Below are 13,040 nucleotides of genomic sequence, written 5' to 3' on the forward strand. Positions count from 1 at the left end.
GGGAGAAAGGGGGTGGGGGCTGGGTGTAGTGAGTCTACATTTGAGTAGAGTGGGTCAACATTCGGGCTGTCCACATCTAGCTTGAGTTCACAGGGTACGTTCTAGAATGTTAGCCTGTTTACTTGGGTATACGCAGGCCCACAGCCCTTGGCAGAGGGTAGAAAGGAGCAGGAGGCATCTTGCTTTCTTCTGCATGCAGGACTGTGAACACACAACACAAAGAACAACACACAAACATGATCTGAATTCTTTAAACAGAGACCCAAAATAATTTTAATGCAAACGCCAAACATGGGTTAGTCTGTCTCTGTCACATGCCCCACCCCATGAATTACAGTACTTTATAAAAATGTTGTAAGATGCGCAAACTAAAGTTCCTTTAAACACAGTGACGGGTTTGGTCCGAATACATGCTTCTTGGATATCCCAGCTGGCTTTGTCATTGTTCTTTGGTAACTAGTGATAAGCACCAATAGAGAGCTGATCCTACATAAGAGAAAGGTGGATCTGTTTTCCCTCACATCCTCATCTCTTTCTAGCATCCCCAATGCAGGGCCCAGAGCAAGAGAGAGGCACCTCTCATGTCACAGGTGAATGTGGGCACTGAATGTTGGCAGCCAAACAACTCAGGGGACCATTCCCACCCCATCAGATGGTTCACTTCTACAGCCCTGGGTTTTCTGGGGTGGGAGCTCATGCTGGCTTGGGCCCTGCTTTCATGCCTGTGGTTCGGTCTGTTGGTTTCCATCATAACTAGCAGAATGTTATGACAGAAAAGTCGCCAAGGGGAAGGTGCAGAGGACACTTTAGACAGGCCTCCCTCTGTGAGCCTCACAAGACATTGAGCCAACTCTACAATCTAGCCAACAGTGAGCCGAGGGGAGTTCTCCATCAAGGCAAGAGGTGGTCATTTGCCATCTCTGCCCCAGGCCACCTTGGCAGTCTCTCCAAGGGAAGGAAGGAAAGGAGGACAGGAGATGTGGAGGGAGGGAAGCTGGTCTTGTACTGAGGAGGTGTCTGTGGTGGCCCTAAAGCCACTCAGACCCAATACCTCCCTTCCCCGCTTCGCTGGGCCTGAGCTAGTGGTAAATGACCCCTTACAGAAGCATACATGCAAACGTGTTTAAGCAACACAGACTGACACGCCCTGTCCCAGAGTCACCTCTCCAACTTGATGCTCAAAAATGGAAAAGGATACCAAGGGAGAAGGTCGCCATCTTGAATCTTTGGTATGGCACATCACTCCTCCGGTGCTACTGACAACCTTCCCATGGCCACATTTACCAGGACATCTTCAGGACTGACTGGAGTGCGGCTGGATTCTCCTTCGATACCCATCTTGAGAGCCAAGGCTCTGGGAATCCTTTCCTGCTGTCTCACTGGGAAGTGTAGAATCCTCTACACTGTGTGTAGAGAAACCCAGAGGGCACTACCCAACAAATGGCATCTGTTGGAGCTGAATGATACTCTGCTTGGAGCAGTGCAGACACCCCAAGGCACTTAAAGGCAGGCATGCAGAACGTGGGCTTCCTCTCACCCTGGGAGGGTTTGAACCTCTGGTGGCAGTGCTGCTGCTACTCCATCCCAGTTGGTAGTTTTTCTAACTGGTTTCTGGTGTGTGTTCTTCACTAGACTGAGTCTCACAAGGAATTGTTTGGAAAGGTATCTCTTGCACCTGACATGAGGCAAGACCCATCCATATTGAATGATGGGTAGATGAGTCAATGGACGATGGATCTTCTGAGGCTCCAGAAATAGAGCCCCATTGGAAGCACCCACCTCAGAAAGAAGGCAGGAAGAAAAGGGGAGACCTTCCAAGACAGGGCAGGGAGGGGGCTGCCCAGGCCGCCTCCCAGGGATAGGCCTATGGCTTGGGTGTGGGGCACGGGAGTCCAGATAAAAGCAGCTATGGGAGAAGCAGCAGGAGCTGGCGGAGGCCAAGATGTGGCTGGCGGTGGGGCCATCTCGGTGTGATGACTGCTAACACTCACAAGTGTCTGCTCCCTGTTCTAGGACTCTGAACCCCAGCTTTACTGCAGCTAAGCATATTTCAGGGAGCTCATCGGAAGTCAGACATGCAGACCCACCCCTTTGATGAGGGATTCTGAGGGTCTGCGAAGTGGACTTGAGAGCCCGCATAGGACAGATGTGCTGAGGAATTACCTAGGGAGACTCAACGCCTGAACACGACACGTAGGTTGAGGGTCACTGTCCTTAAGGCCAACAGGAGATGGTCAGGAAGTTTGTACGATGACCTAACTCACTGAAGGGGACTGGGACTCTGGATCCCACACAGACAGAAACCAGGCCTCTTCTTACACGACCTAGGGACTAATATCTGAGGACAGAGATCCTTCACTGGGGCCCCTCATCATCCCACCTGTGGTTGTCAGAGTGGAGTAGGCAGGGGAGGGGGCAGGGCAGGAATCTACAGAAAGCCTCTCCCCAAGACAGGCTTTTCCCGCCTTTGTCCACACCCCACCCCAGGTCCATGGGTGAGAAGCATCCTGTGGATTTCCACATTGCTGGATCTTGCTGGGCCTTGCTGAGACTTTCGGTGGGCTTGCATTCTGAATGCCAGCCTTTGTGGTATGGTCTCTGATCCCAAGAATGCCGAAACTTTCTCTCTCTCTTCTCTTCTTTTTTTATAAAAGCTTTTAAAGGAAACAATATGTTTGCTAGAAAAACCACAAAAAAATGATTATATACAAAATGGTTACATGAACGTGTATGCCATACTGTGGGGAGAGTGGCTGGGCTCCTGAAACCTATTTGCGCTTCCTCAGGATCATGTACATGAGGCCGCTGATGAAGGTGAAGGAGAAGGACACCCAGGCTAGAATGAAAGAATAGCCATAGCTGCCTTCCTGCATCAGGTAATAGACCTCGTAGTTCTGTCGGTGAAGGTCTTGGCGCCGGTCTGTATAAATGGAAGCCCCGATCATGACACACAGACCTGTCAGGAACCAAGCCAGGGGTCAGATATATTGCAGACCATGGTGTATCCTGAAACTAGCCTAACACTTGTTAATTGATTGCAGCAGTTTAGGATACAGACCTCAAGTCCCTCCCACAGCTTATGAGACCCCATTTAGCCTGGCTCCTCCTCATTCCGGTTCTCACAGCTCTGGGTTCTTCATCCCAGGACTTCTACCTGGCACACTGTCCCTTCCACTGTGTACCCAGACAACACACTGTAGACTGCATTGTTATTCTCATAAAACCCAAACTTCATGCTTTGAGGATACCTTCCCTTTCTCCCCAACTAAATCCAAACTCGTCCATATTAAGTGTGTGGCCAGCTTCTCCCTTCCGGGTATCCCCTGACTTCCCTCCTGCAGCCATTTTGATGGGAGCACAATGCAGGGCCACAGCATAAGCTCCATAAGAAGAGCATGTCTGAGCTTCCTTCTGTAGGAAGGAATCTGTGTGGACATGCTGCTAATGGGCTGCTTGTTCCGAGTTAACCTTCAATCTAGATGTCATCCAAATTGGTGACTGAGAAGGAATGCAAGACTCTGTGGCCTTGGTGTCTGCAAGAGAGATGACAGGGGAAGGGGGACCCCAGAAACAAGAGCTACCTGGCCAGAGGATATGCCTGACTTTGGAATTGACTTTTTGTCTGCTCCGGCTCTCCACAAGAAGGAGCCCGGGAAAAAGGTCAGGAGACAGGCTTTGCTCTGGCTACCAAGACTGCCAGTTACCCAAATAATGTACGATTTAAAGATTCAGTTCTTTTCTGAGACATTTTGTTTCTGTGGCAGGCAGCAGATGGCTTCCGGTTTCACTTACATGACATGAGCTGAATGATGGCAGTCAGGATGAACCTCTCTCCCTGCTTGAGGCGGAAGAGCTGGAGCAGAAAGATGAGGAAGGAGACGCAGCAGAGGATGGTGGAGAGGATCATGGTGGCCTGCACTGCCTGCATGATGGAGTAATCTGTGGATAGAAGGCGAAGGCATGGCTGAGGACCGAGGAGGCATCACAGAGAGGTCACAGGACTGACTGCCTACAGTCAGGCATGTCCATCCAACCTTTGGACCTGGCAACACAACACTGTCACCTGTAAACTTCACACTGAGATCCTCACAGTCAAGGGAAAACTCACGTCCTAAGCAAATTTACAGCATTGGCCGGGCCCCCTGGACACTAGTTGTGGGCCGCAGGCCACAGATTGGTACACCTGGCCAGCTGACTGCTCGTGCTGCTGTGGATTTTCCAGACCACCTCCCTCTAGTAGCCAGCTAGGCATGTGACCAAAATACCAACGTGGCCAGAAGATATAGCCAGAACTCTGACTTCTTCCTGCTCTGGGCCACAGCTCCAACCTGTTTGGCTCAGGAAGAGGAGACTTTGAAAAGTACAACACCCCAGAGCTCAAGCTGCAGCTCCCAGTCTGCCTGAAACAGGCTGGAGGGAGCGGAGCTCGTAAAGGCTCCTGAGACATTTACAGCGATGGATCCTAATGCACCCCAGCGGCCCATCAGGGGCCCAGCGCCTGGCCCTGCTGCCTTGTTCTTTATGGTGAACAAGCATATTCTCCAACACAGATACATCACCTGACTCCATTCCTCAGAGGCCAGGATCAGGTGGAGAAGATACTGGGGAGAAGTGAGAAATAGTTCTGCCAGGCAAGGTTCCCTGGGGACGAAGGGCCAAAGGACCTTGTGGGGTGTTAGGAATGTTCTCTCTTAGTTTTCAACGGTGGTTTGCCAGGAGTGTATTCAATTGTCAAAACTCATTGAGCCAAGGAGCCCTTGAGAAGTGTGTATTTCCATGTGTGTAAATGACAGCTCTATTCTAAGAAATACTACCAGACTTGACTGAGACAAAACGAACCAGCACACCAGATGCTGAGAACACTCATTTGGGGGCTTCTAGAGTCCCCTGGGGAATTTCAAAGTGGGCCAAGGTTGTGACCCTGTGGCTCTGAACATTACTTATTAAATTTTCCAAGGAGCCATCTAGGATAGCTTTTTTAAGCTGCCATTACTCTGGGGTGGGGACCAAGAATCTGTATTTTTAGCAAGTATCCCAGGTGATTCATGGCTTGTGATGAGGCCAACGTAGAACTGGCTTTGTGAGGGAAATGACTCTGTGCTTTTAGAACAGGGTTTCTTGGCATTGAGTTGCAGAGCGTGCCACCAGCGGCCCATGCTGTCAGCGGTGTGCGTGTGCGTGTGCGTGTGTGTGTGTGTGTGTGTGTGTGTCTGTGTGTCTCTGTGTGTGTGTCTGTGTGTGTGTGTTGGGGTGTTGAGGGGTGGTAGTGGGGGGGGGGAGCCCGGCAAGACACTGAGAGCAGAAACTCAAGAGTGGTGGGAGCCTGTGACTTTGCTGTGTTTCAGCATTCCTGGAGGCCTCATAACACCTGCTAAGATAGTCCTCCATACCCACAGCTTCTGCATTCTTGGACTATTTTTGATGTATGTAGATTGGAGGAGAGCCCAGAAAGCTCCAGAAAGCAAAATTTGAATTTGCTAGGTACCAGACCAGATCCACGCAGATGAAATGACTGTATTTGATGTCATAAGTCATCTAGAACTAAAGCATAGAGGAGGGTGTGCCTAAGTTCCATGTAAATTTGCGCCACTTTACATCCTCGTGGGGTCTCAGAAGCAGTCCCATGCAGCTCCAGAGGAGCGGCTACCACTGCATTTGGGTTGCTTATATTTTGTTTTAACACAAAAAGAATCGGGGAGGGGGCGGGCTGGAGAGACAGCTCCACCACTGCGCTGGACAAGCTGAGGTGGAGAGAGCTCACTCCCACGGGTGGTCCTTTGATGCACAGGGCCAGAGGGAGCCAGTGTGGTCGGACCCCAAAGAGGGTCTCTGGCTTTTCGTCTAGCATTTTCTCCTGCTTTCATGGCACACGATACCAGTTTACCACTGATGGCAGGACTCGAATAAATTAACATAAGGAAATAAATTCACATGTGGAAAAAGTCTGAGCTGTCAGGATTTTTTTTTTTTTTCAGGAAAGAGTCGGACAAATAATTCAGGCTTCTGGTCACATTTCTTCTTTGTTTCTTGCTTTGTTTTGAGAATTTTGTTCCTTTCACAACTCTTACAATGTCAAAACCATTCTTAGTTCATGGGCCATCCCAAACAGGCCTTGGGCTGAGTTTAGCTGGTAGCACACAGCTCCCTGATTTAAAGAGCAATAAGACCGAAATAATCCCACATGGAGAGCAGGGACACAAACAGCAGAGACCCCAAACCACTGCCTCTGGGCACAGCCACTGTCCTGGCTGACCCTGGTTACCGCCACAGCCGACTCTTCCCGGAGCTCACGTCAGCATGACATACAGGGAGCAGGCGGAGCGACCTAGACTTGCTGAGGGGCTCCTGCCTGGGTCTGCTCTGGGGGACACAGGGGCGTGAAGCTCCGCTCACCCACACTCACCTGTATACTCACTGTCGCTCAGGTCACTGATCTCTGTACAGTTTGTGCTGTTGGTGCACACTCTCCAGATGTCCGCTGAGAAGTCTTCTCCTACCCACCAGGCCTGCAAAGGGAACAGGAAGCTGCTGGTTAAGGGCGCAGAGCCTGAGTCCTGCTAGGTTGAGGAATAAATGGGGGCCTACTCGGGACTCACTGCTTCTCAGAGGGCAGACCACAGGTCTGGGGACTTGGTTCAAATGCACACTCAGTTGAGAGGCCTCAGGTCTGTTCTGGGTCTTTACTGAGTCCCATGGGATTCCAGGCTGCAAACCTTTGGAAGGATCTGAGGTGGCCCATGCTCTCATGACCCATGGGGGAAACATACTGAGTTCAGCCATCAGAGTTCTACCAGAACGGCAGGGACAATGTGTAAAAGAAATGATGGCACCAAAGGGACAGCCTGCCACAGTAGCTGGGGAATGAAACCAGCCCAGACGCCGGGACACTAACAATGTGCTACATGCACACAATGGAACTAAGATAAAACGTAACATTTGCAGGAAAATGGGTGACCACACCAGGCTCAGGAAGACAAACGATCATGGTTTCTCTTATATGAAGAACTAGATTCGCAATTGTGTATTTGTGTGTATATTTATGTGTGTGTGCTTATGGGCCATGGGACCAGGCCTGGGATCAGAGCCAGGGAGCAGACTTAAGAGAGGTGGGAAATAGAAGGTAATGGACTTCACGTGGTAAGAGAGCAGGAGACTAACTGGGAAAGGAGCCAGAACCAGCTGGAGGGCAGGGGCTGGGGTGGGGGACCAAGAAGAACGAAGTATGATATCACATGTGTATGACCATTACTCTGCATGTTAACCTAGAAATTAATTTCAGAAAAGTATCCATGGGCTGGCGAGATGACTGGTGAACGAAGAGAGCCTGATGACCTGAATTAGGTCCCAAGACCCACATGGTGGAAGGAGGGAACCAAGTCTAGAAAGTCGTCCTCTGACCTCCACACATGTATCACAGCACCCCACAAAAGGAATGAAAAATACGAATGTTTACGTTTTAAAGTACTCAAACATTAAAAAAAAAATGAAAATGAAAACTAGCAGGGGCGTCCTGTGATGAGCAGAGAGGAGGCTGTCTGCCTTAGTCCAGTGCCTTCATTTTCCTTGAGTTTCTGTCCCTGCCCCTTCCCTTGGTGGCCTACCTTCTGCTTTCCATCTCTCAAACGGCTCCTTCCCACCCACTGGGCCCACAAACACCCTGGTGTTCCCACCTCACATCCAGCCTCAGGCGCAAACTCAATTTCAAGTGCATACAGAACATGGCTGACTCACCGGCTGGCACACCTCCGCCCGCCCGCCCAGTTAGTGCTGTGCTAATACAACACCTGAGTGTGGGAGCGCGGTCCAGCCCCCTAGTCCATCCGCCTAGTTAGTGCTGTGCTAATATAACACGTGAGTGTGGGAGCGCGGTCCAGCCCTGTGTCTGCCCGCCTAGTTAGTGCTGTGCTAATATCCTGAGTGTGGGAGCGCGGTCCAGCCCCCTAGTCCATCTGCCTAGTTAGTGCTGTGCTAATATCCTGAGTGTGGGAGCGCGGTCCAGCCCCCTAGTCCATCCAACCCTTTCAATAAACCTCGGACCTCTCTGGGATCCTAAAGGACCAGATGCAGGAAACACACACACACACACACACACACACACACACACACACACACACACACACCAACTCTAGAAGAACCTTCAGTCCCTTTTTTCCACACTGTGGGCCCTTTCCTTGGAGTCTCCAAATACTTCAATGCAACACTTCTATGTGACCACAGCCTGGGCCACTCAGCAACTCGGCAAGACCCTCTAGAAGGCTAACTGTGCTCATCTCCTCTGGCAAGAGTCTAACCAGGAGCCTCAGGGATGGTTCAAGTCCTGACTCTGCCTCTTACTACAGTGTAGACTCCGGCAAGGGCCAGAACTGACTGGAGGTTCAGTCCCTTCTCCTGGGAACCATCAGAGGCCAGGCCCTGCCTCCCAGATAACCCAAGATGATGCATCCAAGAGGGCTGAATACTGCCAAGGGGATCCCTGGAGTGACAGGTGTAATAATTAATGTTACCACTGTTATGATTAATCAGGAGGTGAAGAAGCAGGCGACACACGGTGGCACCGGGGGCCGTGCGCACAGTGCTCTTGGGCTTCGTGAGTGTGGCTGTCCACCTGGTTAGACTAAGAGATGACCAGGAGAAGCTAAACACACCTCTGTGTGTCCAGGAGGGTGTTTCCAGTGGGGGTGATGTGGGAGAGTGATGGGAGAGGATAACACTCCTCTGAATATGGCAGTACTGTCTACCCAATGAGCTGCTGGCCTGGATGGGAGGACGTTGGAGGAAGGCAGTGTAGTTTGTGTATGCGTCTGTCTGGTGTGTGTGTGTGTGTGTGTGTGTGTGTGTGTGTGTGTCTGTGTGTGTGTGTCTGTGTCTGTCTGTCTGTGTCTGGTGTTTGTGGTGTGTGTGTGTATGTGTGTGTGTCTATCTGTCTGTGTCTGGTGTGTGTGGTGTGCATGTATGTGTGTGATGTGTGTATCTGATGTGTGTGGCGTCACAATGTGTGTGTGTCTGGTGTGTGTGTGATATGTGTGTGTGATGTGTGTATGTGTGTGTGATGTGTGTGTGTGATGTGTGTATGTGTGTGTGATGTGTGTATGTGTGTGTGATGTGTGTGTATGTGTGTGTGATGTGTGTGTATGTATATATGTGTATGTGTGTATGTGTGTGATGTGTGGTGTGTGTATGTGTGTATGTGTGTGATGTGTGTATGTATGTGTGATGTGTGTATGTGTGTGTGATGTGTGGGGGGGTATGTGTGTGATGTGTGTATGTGTGTGTGATGTGTGTATGTGTGTGATATGTGTATGTGTGTGTGATGTGTGTGTGATGTGTGTGTGTGGGGTATGTGTGTGATGTCTGTATGTGTGTGTGATGTGTGTGTATGTGTATATATGTGATGTGTGTGTATGTGTGTGTGATGTGTGTGTATGTGTATATGTGTGATGTGTGTGATGTGTGGTGTGTGTGTGTATGTGTGTGTGTATGTGTGTGATGTGTGTATGTGTGTGTGAGATGTGTGATGTGTGTATGTGTGTGTGTGTGGTGTGTGTGTGTGTATGTGTGTGTGTGTGTGTGCAAGTGCTTTTCTTCCTGGGTGATGCTGTCTATCACTGACACCATCCTTCACTGCCATGGGAACGCAGTGTCTCTGGCCATCCACCATGGACCGAACAGCAGCAGCTCTCCAGGAGTCCTCCAAACTCCAGGGCCAGGCTGGGCCTGCTGAGGCGTTGGGCATCATCTGTGCACTGAACAGCTACGGGTTCTTCACCTCTCTAGTGTGAGAGCTGCTGCTGGACTACTCGGCTCATGTCAGCCATCTAAACCTCACATGCACCACACACACACACACGCACACACACACACAGCAGACAGAGATACAACACACACACCAGACAGACAGATATATACACCACACATATACACACCAGATAGACACACATACACCATACACACCCACACCCACACCCACCGGACAGAGATACAACACACACACACACACACACACACACACACACAGCAGACAGAGATACAACACACACACACACACACACACACAGCAGACAGAGATACAACACACACACCAGACAGACAGATATATACACCACACATATACACACCAGATAGACACACATACACCATACACACCCACACCCACACCCACCGGACAGAGATACAACACACACACACACACACACACACACACACACACACACACACCGGACAGAGATACAACACACACACACACACACAACACACACACACACACAGCAGACAGAGATACACCACACACATCAGACAGATATATACACCACACATATACACACCAGATAGATGCACATACACCATACACACCCACACCCACACACACCGGACAGAGATACAACACACACACACACACACACACACACACACACACACACACAGCAGACAGAGATACAACACACACACCATACAGACAGATATATACACCACACATATACATACCAGATAGACACACATACACCATACACACCCACACACGTGCGTGCACACACCCCCACACACCGGACAGAGATACAACACACACACACACACACACACACACACACACACACACACACACACACACTCCTAGAGATCCCCAACCGATTTGGCCTTCTAAGCAGTTTTCTTCTCCTTAGCGGTCTCTAGTTTGAAATGACCAGAAGAAGCCAGGCCTAGGGGACAGACCAGGTCTCCGTTAGAAGCATCACCTCCTGCCCGGGCCAAGCAGGTATCAAATGCTCTCTTGCTAATGCAGCTCCAGCTGGACCCTGAAGGAGCAAGTTACATGTCAGGTGCCTGTGGAGAGTTTAGACCTCTCCGCTGGTGAGATCTGATGGGTAGTCTGTGAGTGAGCTAGTAACTCGGTGCCTGGCCAGTGACTCGGTGCCTGGCCAGTGAGAAGATGCAGGGCCAGGGAGGAGGTGGCCTCGATGGGTCATTTTGCCCTCTCTAGGACAACTATCAACATCTGGAGAAAACGCCCCTTCAACTTTGGAAGCAAGACTGACACCTAGTGACAAAGGCCAGGGATGAGGCTGGCCCACTGCAAGGTACAAGATGGCCTTTGACACATACGAACTATGTCGTCAGCACCGTGAAGAGAGCAGCAATATCCACGGGGTGCAAGCAGACCTGTGGTCGGATGCAGGGCCTTTGGGACACACCCTCCGGGGTGTATAGTCCAGTCAGACATGCAGCAGCTCCATCTTCAGTTCATGTTTACCTCATTTTAAACGTGAATCAGGACATGTGGATCAGGCCCCACTACGCCACTGTCCAAGCAAATTTGTTCTCGCTGCTTCTCCTCCTCATTTTCCTCCCTCCTCCTGACCTGCCCTTCACCACACCACAGCCTCCTTCTCCTCCCACCTCCCACATATCCCGTCATGGTCCTCCTGACCTCCTTGGAAACTTGGGGGGGGGTTGTTTGTTTTTAAAAATTCCTTGACTATTTCATACATGTATACAATGTATTTGGGGTGCTTAGCCCCCATCTCCCTCCCCTATCACTGTCTCATCCTCTTCCATGCCCACAGAACTCGCCTTCTTTCCAGCAAGTCCCTTCCTACTTTAGTGTCTTTCCCACCGAGTGTAATTGGTGGTGTCTGTGAGCGTGGGTCAGGGTTATTTTCTGGAACACAGGCAACTTGCCAGCGGCTACACCACGGAAGAGGATGTTGTCATTTGTTTTCTTGATGGCAGTCATTCTGATGGAATCTCACAGCACTTTTGATTTGCACTACCCTGACGGCTAAAGATGTTGACACTTTAAAAAATATTTACTGGCTGCCTACATGTATTTCTTTATTTTGAGAACTATCTGTTCAGTTTGTCAGCCATTTATTAATTGGTTTTGTGTGTGTGTGTGTGTGTGTGTGTGTGTGAGTGTGTGAGTGTATGTGTGTGTGTGTGTGTGTGTGTGTGTGTGTGTGTGTGTGTGTAAGTTTTGTAGCTCTCTCTCTCCCTCTTTTGGTTTTTTGAGACAGGGTTTCTTTGTGTAGCCCTAGTTGTTCTGGAACTCACTCTGTAGACCAGGCTGGCCTCTAACTCACAGAGATCACCTGTCTCGGCCTCCTGAGTGTTGGGATTAAAGGCGTGCACCACTGCCTGGCAGGTTTTGCAGGGTTTTTTTTTTTTTTTTTTAATGTATTTAAGATATTAACTCCTTGTCTAAAGCATAAGAGGCAAAACCTTGGAAAACATATTTTGTATTCTTATTTTAAAAATAAAATAGGAGCTGGAGACATGGTTCAGAGGTTAAAAGCATTTGCTGCTCTTGCAGAGGACTCAGGTCTGATTCCCAGCACCCACACTGTGGCTCACAACCACCTGTAACTCTAGTCCCAGGGGTTCAAGGTCCTTTTCTGATCTCTTTGGGCAGCAGGCACTCACAGGTGGTTCACAGACAAGCATGTAGGCAGAACACCCATACACACAAAATAAAGGAAATAAATTTAAAGAATAAAATAAAAACATTCAATAGAAAAAAGAATTATCTAGCTCTGAATGACCATGGTCCTGAGGCTGAGCGCAGAGAGCTGGACTTACCCTCAGGGGCTTCTGGCAGGCAAGCATGGTATCACCTAACCGTGTCTTACCAGACCTCATCCAAACCTGAGCACAGGGTGCTCCCAAAGTTCCAATCCCAGGATGAGAGCACCCAGGCCTGGGCTGGGGAGATGCCTTAGCAAAGAGGACACCCCTGGATCACAATCACACCCTCCCTGTTCTCCACCCTGATCTGAGGTCTCCACTGCCCCATGACTCCCAGGTGGTTGATGAGAACAGGAACGTACATTGTTGATGGCTGAAATGAACAACAGCACCAGAGCGACGATGTGGAAGACAATGATGAAGGCAAGAACGGCCAACATGTTCACAGGGCAGTGAGGGCCGACGGGGCAGCTGGACAGTCCAGAGAGGGATGAGGAGCCAAAGAGGATGGGAGAGACAGATCCAAACCTGTCAACGACAAGACAAAACTCAAATCAACAACTGTGAACAGGATCTCAGAAAAT

The 13,040-nt window shown here is 50.0% G+C and overlaps 1 protein-coding gene across 1 annotated transcript in view; it reads right to left on the reverse strand.

Annotated features, from left to right (window-relative positions):
* Nucleotides 1-242: 242 nt before the first annotated feature.
* The window catches only part of Emp2 (epithelial membrane protein 2), a 44,152-nt gene continuing 31,354 nt past the window's right edge, over nt 243-13,040 (reverse strand). Inside the window, exons 2-5 of the mRNA XM_028872881.2 lie at nt 12,819-12,984; nt 6,404-6,506; nt 3,793-3,939; nt 243-2,956 (exon numbers count right to left, since the gene is read on the reverse strand). Of these exons, the coding sequence (XP_028728714.1) occupies nt 2,769-2,956; nt 3,793-3,939; nt 6,404-6,506; nt 12,819-12,896 (516 nt within the window). The 5' untranslated portion in view covers nt 12,897-12,984 and the 3' untranslated portion in view covers nt 243-2,768. The remainder of the gene's footprint in view (nt 2,957-3,792; nt 3,940-6,403; nt 6,507-12,818; nt 12,985-13,040) is intronic.

The sequence above is a fragment of the Peromyscus leucopus genome, chromosome 8b (genome assembly GCF_004664715.2).
Source record: "Peromyscus leucopus breed LL Stock chromosome 8b, UCI_PerLeu_2.1, whole genome shotgun sequence".
In the NCBI taxonomy this organism is placed as follows: domain Eukaryota; kingdom Metazoa; phylum Chordata; class Mammalia; order Rodentia; family Cricetidae; genus Peromyscus; species Peromyscus leucopus.